At 25.8% G+C, this 9,400-nt stretch overlaps 1 protein-coding gene across 1 annotated transcript; it reads left to right on the top strand.

The window, feature by feature from the left end:
- The first annotated feature begins 1,006 nt into the window (after positions 1-1,006).
- LOC110656879 (probable glutathione S-transferase) lies at positions 1,007-2,006 on the top strand. The gene is made up of 2 exons (XM_058134811.1): positions 1,007-1,372; positions 1,491-2,006. Exons 1-2 carry the CDS (start codon positions 1,055-1,057, stop codon positions 1,857-1,859), a joined length of 687 nt encoding a protein of 228 aa, XP_057990794.1. The 5' UTR covers positions 1,007-1,054; the 3' UTR covers positions 1,860-2,006.
- Positions 2,007-9,400: the final 7,394 nt, after the last annotated feature.

Raw genomic sequence — 9,400 nt, 5'->3', positions numbered from 1 at the left:
GATGTCAAAATTTTGATTTCAACATAATTAATACTTTTTTACCATTTGAATTTGAAAGGTTAAATTAATTAATTAGTAAAATTTGGATTGTATTTAAAAAATAAAATAAAATAATAATTATATATTATAATTGTTTAGAAAATATTAAAATAATTGTCATCAATAAAATTAAATAATAAATATATATTATAACTATTTAGAAAATATTAAAATAATAAAATAATTTGATATAATTGTGATCCATTTGAAATCCTATATCAAAATATCAAATGGAAGCTTGCATTCTTTATATATATATATATATATAGAAATTTGAATTGTATTTAGAAAACTAAATTAAATAATATTATAACTAATTATAAAATATTAAAATAATTATTATCAATAAAATTAAATAACAATTATATATTATAATTATTTAAAAAATATTAAAATATTTATCATTAATAAAATTAAATAATAATTATATATTATAACTGATTAAGAAATATTAAAATAATTATCACTAATAAATTCAATTAAAATTTACTATTTGATATAATTATAATTCATTTGAAATTCATTGTACCAGTATAAAAGGAAAATTTACATATTATATATATATATATATATATATATATATATATATATATATATATATATATATATATATAAATAGAAATACATATTAAAGAAATATGCATTAAATATTCAAAAAGAAATACATTTTAAATTTAGAAGTGTAAAGATGCACACAAAATAAAATTAACCTTAAAAAATAGTCCTCCATTTTACACACCTAATCAAATGCGTCACCTCTGTTCTTTTTTGGATAAAAAAATGCGTCACCTCTTACGTATTAAAAAATTACCACATCAAAATAGTCCTCCACTTTACACTTTTTCATGATCTGACTCAGGATTTGAGCTTCAATTTACAATTGAGTCCTCTGGCCATACCCTGTTCTATATATATGCATGTGGTGTTTACTATTGATTCACTGCTTATCAGATAGCTGGAGTCTGGAGATAGGCAAAGAAAGAAAAAAAAAAAAAAAAAAAAAAAAAAGAAGACTATGGCTGCGGCAGAAGAAGTAAAGCTGTTTAGGAATTGGTCAAGTCCATTTGGATTGAGAGTGGTGTGGGCACTAAAACTGAAGGGGATTGAGTATGATGAAGAGTTGGAAGATCTTTCCAACAAGAGCCCCTTGCTTCTGCAGTATAATCCTGTTTACAAGAAGATCCCTGTGCTTGTTCATAATGGAAAACCCATCTGTGAGTCTCTTCTCATTATTGAATATCTGGAGGAGACTTGGAAACAAACTCCATTGCTTCCTGAAGATCCACACCAGCGAGCCTTGGCTCGCTTCTGGGCTAAGTTCGGTGATGAAAAGGTAATATTGTTAGTTTTCCCCATTACTTTTCAATTCAGAAATTAAATTGCAAGATTGAGGAATTTTCAATTATTTATTATTAACAAATATGATTTCTATTTCTGTTTTTCTGGAGTAGGTCTTTGAAACTATGAGATTTGGTATTCTCTTGAAGCAAGGAAAAGAACAAGAAAGAGCAATAGTTTCAACCATAGAGAACTTGAAATATTTAGAAGAAGAGCTAAAGGGAAAGAAATTCTTTGGAGGAGAGACCATTGGACTGGTAGATATTGCATTGGGTTGGCTTGCTTACCACTTCAATGTAGTTGAGGAGATAATTGGTGTGAAATTGATAGAACAACAAAAATTCCCATTATTAGTGGCATGGATGCAAGAATTCTCAAATATCCCAACAATCCAAGAAAGTTGGCCTCCAAGAGACAAACTCTTTGATAGGTTTGCTGGCTTTCGTAAAGCTGCCCTTGGAGAAGAACACACACCAAAATGAGCTCATATTATTTGTGAAAATTACTATAGAGTGGCATTAATTTTATGCAAGATTTATCAACAATAAACACCCCCTTTACTTGTGATGTTTGTGTACTGCGATGGATTGTGATATGGTTAAGGATTTCTCCTTGTTTTGAACTATTAAGATGAGAAATTTTCATTTTCCTAATATTCATAGCTATTAATATTCTTCAATTAATTTATATACATTAAAGTTAAATGAATCTGTGAAATGAGTGATATGTCTTTCAATTTTTAGATAAAATCAAGTTATTATTTGATATACTCAGTGTAAATATACCCTCACTCATAATTATGTAAGATTTATGCTATTGATTTCATAAAAGATTCATATTTTTATGGGTGAGAGAGTACTCCATTGAACACCTTTTTCTATCATAACACAAGAATTCTCAGATATCGCAACAATCCCTTTATCTTTCCTGAATAGGCGTAATTTAAAGTGGGCCTTCGGCCTATTGTAGTTAACTAATTATTGTCTTCAATTTTTGAGGGGAAAAAAGTTACCTGCAATCTCTTAGACTCTTCTCTTTCAAGGCCTTCCTCCTTTTCTCTTCTTCTTCCTCCTTCCTCTTCCTTTCCATCTCTTCCAGCCACTTCCTCTCCCTCTCCATTCTCTGTCTCTCCTCTTCCTCCATCTCCTTGGCTCTCCTTTGCTCCTCCGGATCGTTCATTTTCCTCTCCTCGTCTTCTCTCTCCTTCTTCGCAATCTCTCTCCTAAATTGCTTCCTCTTCATCTTCTTCCTCTCCTTCCTCTTCTCTCTCTTGCCCATCACCTCCGATTTCTTTTCTTTCCTTGTCTCTCCTCCTTGTCGTCCTCTTCCTACTCCTCCTCCTCCTTCCTCCTTCCTTTTTTGCCCAACAATCGGTTCTACCATCTTATAAGACGGGTTTGGATATTATATACTTAGGTTTGAAATGGATTTAGGTTTGAAAAATAATAGCAGTGATGGGTTCAGATTAAGTTCGAGTTTTACATATTGGGTAATAATTATTCGAACCTATTTATATAAATACTTAACTAAATATAAAATATATATTTTTTATATTAATATTTATAAATTTTTATATATTTTATTTTATATAGAATGAAATTTAAATATTTTATGAAATTATTAAAATTTTAAAATATAAATTATTAATAAAATAATTTTTATATAAAATATTAATTAAAATATATAAAATTAAACAGGTTTGGATTTTTTTGGATAATAATAATAGGGTTTGGGATGAGTTTGAGTAATAAATAATAAATTTTAATCGAATTTGAGATGGGTTTTAATTTTGATAATATTAATCAGATTTAGATTGGGTAATTTTCACGGTACCGTACTTGTTACCATCTCTATCTAATAATACTATAGCTAGGGTTCCTTTCCAATTGGGTCTGTTTATGTAATGATCAGTTGCTATGTATGCTCAGTAGTGGGATTCTCTTGCATTTCAATAATCTGCTGAATATTGTATAGGTACTTTGTTTTTAAAATTAGTTTTTTCACTAAAAAATTTATAATTTTACGAAATTTACATACTCCCTCTACCTACAAATGGATTTACTTTTATTTTCGTATAATTAAAAAATATAATTAATATAATAAATCTATTTTATTAAAAATTAAATAATTACCAATTAATATGTGATGCAGTAATAAGGCTCAATGCACTTTTAAGAGATAATTCAAATTGGATCCAGAAAAATTCAATTTCTATTTTTGGAAAAAATATTGTTGAAAGAGATAGTTACAAATCCCATATAAATTAATATTTTATAGACTATAAAATGAACATAAATTAGAAGATACCTTGATGAATTAAAAAATTAAATAATTAATATTATTAAATTATTTTTAAAATTAATACATTTTGTTTTTGATACATTTAATATAAATTTAATCTTATATGAAAATAAATTTAATAAATATTATCTTCATCAATTTTTATGTATTGCATTTAAATTATTTTTTAAATTATTTATCGCATTTAAAAAATAAAGAAACATTAACTTTTTTTTCTATTTTACCTTTATCTCTATTAAATACAATAAATATTTATAATTTTTTAAAGTTAAATAAAAAATAATTTAGTCAATTATTATTATATTTTTATAAAAATGAGGTTATCTAACTATTTCCTTAATTATCACGCAAAAATCAATGTGATAAATAAAAAGAGATGAAACTAGTATTAGATTAAATATTTATACTGAAATTTGTGCAAAATTAATTAGAGTGTATATAATGAATGCACGAATTAATTTATATGTAAATATTTACTTTCATAATTATTCTCTTATTAGCTTAAGTTTTCTATAGTGGCACCCTTAAATTAAATGTATATTATATAAAGACATATTAATAAGTTAATAAATGAACTATTATTTAAAAAGAAAGACTTAAAATTTAAAACGAATGAAAAAAAAGTAAGATATAGAGTATTATTTTATTTATCTATTTTAAAAGCTAAAGTTTTTTCATATGAGAGAATATAAAAAGGAGGAGAAATTATTAAGAGTATGAGAATAATATTTGAAAATAAACATATATAAGAATAATATTTTTCATAAATAAAATAAAATATTATTTTTAAATTATTAATAATAATGATATTATTTATATTTTATATTATTAATTAAAATAATTTAATTTATTAATTATAAATTAAAATTTTATTTTATTAAAATATTATAATTATTTATATTTTATTTTGATCTAATTTTTAAATAATTATTTTATAAAAAATAAATGATTCTATATGAATATATAAAATAAAAAAGAGAATTTTTTATCTGCTAATAACAATAAAATCTGCCTCATAATCAAATTACTTTCTTTCCAAATACCCATTTTAATTCATGTACCTGTTTATAATTTATAATTTTATAAGAATTCAATTTAATTGATTTTTTTACTAATTTTTATATTTAGAATAAAAAAATTTTAATTTTTTTATTTTAGAATTTTTTATTATAAAATAAATATAATTTATATATAATTATGTGAGAATTTTTTAAAATTATTTCCTTACAAATAATTTATTTCAAATGAACCTTAGACGATAGCATATTAGTTAGAAAAGAATCAAATACTATGACCCTTGAAATGACAAGTTGTTTGAAAAAGGCTTGTTGAACACACACATATATATACGATGGAGATTCAAACGTAACACATGCTAAATGAATGATATACTTTTAGGGTCCGTTTGGCATTTCTGTTGAGAAAATTATTTTTTTAAAATATACTAGTTAGAGAGTATTAAAAAATAATTAAAATTTAAATTTGATCAGTTTTAGTCATAAGAATATCAAAATAACAAAACAGCTTTTTTCCAAACTGTTTTTTTCAACGTCTAAAATGGTGCTTTATTCAGAAAAATAATTTCAGCCTTTAAAACTCAATGTCAAACAGGCTGTTAGTCACTAAACTAAACCAGACCAAGCGATTGACTGATATATAATTTACTTAAAAGACCTAGGAAACTTCAAGCATGATGGATTTGTATTTTTTGCATAGCCCCATGATGGATTTGCCATGAAAAACAAAGGATAGAAGACGCGAATTTTGTCTTATGCTAGTTGTTAAATTTGGTTTTTTTCATAAATCGAGTTTTTTTCTACTGTGATTAAATCCATAACATAAATATATTAATGATTAAGGTATTCTATCATAACTCAATATGCAGAAAGCTAGAACCATTGATCGAATAAATTCATCAGTATTAAGGACTTCGAAATTGACACAAGTTATATGACGATCGGACCCGGGAAAGCGGTCCAATGAGGGCGGGGAGTAACATAAGAGAGTAAACTCCAGGCAGGCTTTCAGGATGGCGAGACTACCTAGGGTAGTGGAATGCAGGGTACAAAAATAAATCGAATCATGCATTGAAATGGGAAAAACTAATCACTAGAGGTGCCTTTTGGTGGAATGGCCTGGAGAGTTGAAAGAACTCCAAGGTTAAGCGTGCTCGCTTGAGATAAATTCTGGGATGGGTGGCCTCCTAGGAATTTCTTTATTCCACCTATGGACAAAATCATGAGGCTTAGGATGGCATAGGCCAAAGTAGACAATTCCTCTAGTGGTTGGAGCAGGGGTGTAACAGATGGTATTAGAGCCGAACCTCCTCTAGTAGATGTGTGGTTCAATGACGAACCAGGCGAAAGTTAGTGGGCCTGTGATGACCTGACCCGAGAAAGCGGTCCAATGAGGGTGGGGAGTAGTATAAAAGAGTAAACTCTCGATAGGCTTCTAGGATAGCGAGGCTACCTAGGGTAGTAGAATGCGGGGCACAAGAGAATGAATCGAATTATATATTGAAATGGGGGGAGCTAATCACTAGAGACGCCTTTTGGTTGAATGACCTGGAGAGTTGGAAGAACTCTGGGATTAAGCGTGCTCGCTTGAGAAAAATCCTAAGATGGGTGACCTCCTAGGAAGTTCTCTATTCCATCTATGAGACAAAACCGTGAGGCTCAGGATGCAGTGAGCCAAAGCGGATAATTCCTCTAGTGGTTGGAGCAGGGGCGTCACAAGTTGGTTTCGGTTCATTTCTAAAATCGAAAATCGAAATTAACGGATTATGATATGTGAATAAGAGAATTTGAGGCTAACAAAATGGTGTATTAAATAAATAATAATGTTTTATTATAATTAATACTATTATATGTTTTATAAATAATTATTAAAATATATTTAGTTAAATTTTAATATGTAAATGCTTTTTAAAAAATTTAGATTTTTAATTAAACTTTGAACAAATAATATTTAGTTATTAATAATAAAAATAATTAAAATTAAAATTAAAATTTTATAATAACAAATTTAACTATATCAATGAAAAATAAATATTATTATATTAAATTATATAATGCAGTAAATAAAAAATTTTATATTCAATAATATAAAAAATAATTGAGTGATTCAAGTTAACAATAATATAATAAATTATTAATACCCTTAATTATTCAAATTGTAAGTGGGAGAAGTAAAGAATTTTTAATTGTTTTTGCAATAATTGTAGGTTAATAATTATTAATTATGTTAAAAAATAATATAATCTAAATTAATAAATAAATCATTTTGTATAGTTTTTAAGTGTTATATATATAATACACAAATGATGTATAACTTAAGTGGTTTGCTAGTACAAAGAAGATCATTCCTCACAGTTTTCCTTATTTTTTTTATTGAGCATCTCTGCCGGCTTTTCAGCTGGAAAATCGGCTCAAATCCAGTCAAGTTATTGGTTCATTGGTTGTCTGATTGGTTCAGATCACTTCATGCTGATTTGTGTATTCGAGGATTTATTTTGCGAACTAAACCTAATTAAGATCCAATTCCTAATTAAACTAGTCAAATCGACCAATTCATTCCAATTCTGATAACATGATTTTAGCACACCCCATGATGGATTTGCTACTAAAAACATAGGAAAGAATAAGCAAATTTTGTCTCCTACAATTTGTTAAATTAGGTAAATACTAGTAATTTTAATATATAAAATATGTTTAAAATTAAATTAAATAATAAATTATATATTCCAACCATTTAAAAAATAAAAAAATAAATTTGACATTTCTTTTAAAAAAAATAAAATAAAATTAGTGAATTAAAGAAAATTAACTAATTTTAAATTTTTAAGATTTTAATTTTCAATATTTTAAATTAATAAATAATTAATTTCAAATTTAAACAAAAAAGGAAGTAGCTACAATTTCCAATTAACAACAGTTACAATTGCCATACGGTTCAAGAAGAGGATTATATATTTATAACTAGCATAATACTCATATTATGCATGGATAATTTATAATTTTTATTTATAATTTAATTTTTAATTATATTTTGAATAAGATAAATTATTATTATTATTATTAAATTAATTTTAGATTAGAATTTCTCTCTTATTTAATATAATTTGAATAGATTTTTATTTGTTATAATAATAAAATTTTAATTAATTTATAGTGTAATTAATTAAAATACCTGTTTAATTCTTTTTGTACATATATTAATAGCAATTTCCATAATTATTTTGTTTAAAATATAATAAAAGTACTTTATTCAAAAAATAATTTAAATTTAATAAAATTTTTATATTTTTCTCACAACTTATGTAAATTGATATTTATTTTTTGTAATTTATATAAAATACATTAGATTAATGTGAAAACAATATTATTTTAAAAATATATAAATATAATATTTTTTGTCATTAATGTAACAAAAAAATATTAAATTACTACTAATGAATTGAATTATTTAATTTTAATAATAATGAAAATATATAACATTATTATTAATTAAAAATAACATCCTGTTATATTATTTTTTAAAAGATAATTAATCTGATATAATTTTTTATAAAATAATTATTTGACAAAAATGGTTATCACTTTATATAAATTTATAATATAAAATAAAATACATTTCATAAAAATTAAAAACTTAAAAAAAAATAGTGAGAAGAGAAATAATAAAAAAATAGTGCAAATAAAAAAAAATTTGAGAGCATTTAAGTGAAATGAAAATACTTAGTGAGAAGAGAGTGCTTGATATGTATAAAATGTCTCATATGACATACTATATATAGACAAATAAACGAAAACTATTTAAATAAAAATAATTTATATTTAAATATTATTTAATTAAAAAACGATAATAAAAGCATTCAAATTCAATTTTAATAATAATAAAATATCTTCTATTTATTTGGTCATTTCAATTAAATAGTCATAAGTTGGCCATAATGATAATAATAATAATAAACATTAACTAATCTTAGGAAAGTAAAATAAAAAGAATATTAAATTATTAACATAAAAATTGTAATACCCCTAATTTTTAAATTAATTATTTTATGGGTAGATATTAATATTTTATTTTATTTAAATTTTGGGAAATTATTTGAAAATTTTCAAATTTTTGAAATTGGGTTTGATTTTCCGAAAATATAAAACTTTGATGATTTTAAAAAAATTTATTTAAAGACCACGTGACAAAACTAAAAATATATTTAGACTTTATGAATTTTTTTTGAATTTTTGGGCCTCATTTTCAGTCCCAAGGTAGAGTAAAAATTTAATTTTAGGTACCTGAATCGAACCAGCCGAATTGAATGGGACCGGGTTGGATCGATCAAATCGGACCGGCCATTTTTCTTTTTCTTCTTCCTTTTCCGTGGCCTCCGACGCTCTCTCTCTCTCATTTTCTCTCTCCTCTCTCCTCCTCTCGCCGCTCCACTGCCGCCCCAGCCTTCCCCAGTCGTTGGCGCACCTCCAGGCCACCTCCTCACCATCGGCCGATGCTCCAGGCGGCTGAAAAATCGCCCCAAAAACTCCCTCACGCGCCGCGTCGTTTCGACTTCCAGGGCCGATTCCGGCCAATCCGGCCACCAATCGAACCGGGTCTTGTACCAAAACACATCTACACCTCGAGAGTTTTCCATAGACACCAAGAATACAAAAATCTACCGAGCGGTTTGTCTAATTTTTGCCCTGGAAGTTTTAGCTCATTTTGA

Source organism: Hevea brasiliensis, chromosome 14, assembly GCF_030052815.1.
Source record: "Hevea brasiliensis isolate MT/VB/25A 57/8 chromosome 14, ASM3005281v1, whole genome shotgun sequence".
NCBI classification, from domain to species: domain Eukaryota; kingdom Viridiplantae; phylum Streptophyta; class Magnoliopsida; order Malpighiales; family Euphorbiaceae; genus Hevea; species Hevea brasiliensis.
This window is presented reverse-complemented; position numbering and strand designations above follow the sequence as displayed.

Excerpts from the sequence above, each read along its gene's own strand:
- LOC110656879 (XM_058134811.1), top strand. The coding sequence starts at position 1,055 with ATGGCTGCGGCAGAAGAAGTAAAGCTGTTTAGGAATTGGTCAAGTCCA. Across the intron at positions 1,373-1,490 it reads CTAAGTTCGGTGATGAAAAG|GTCTTTGAAACTATGAGATT; the intron begins GTAATATTGTTA and ends TTTCTGGAGTAG.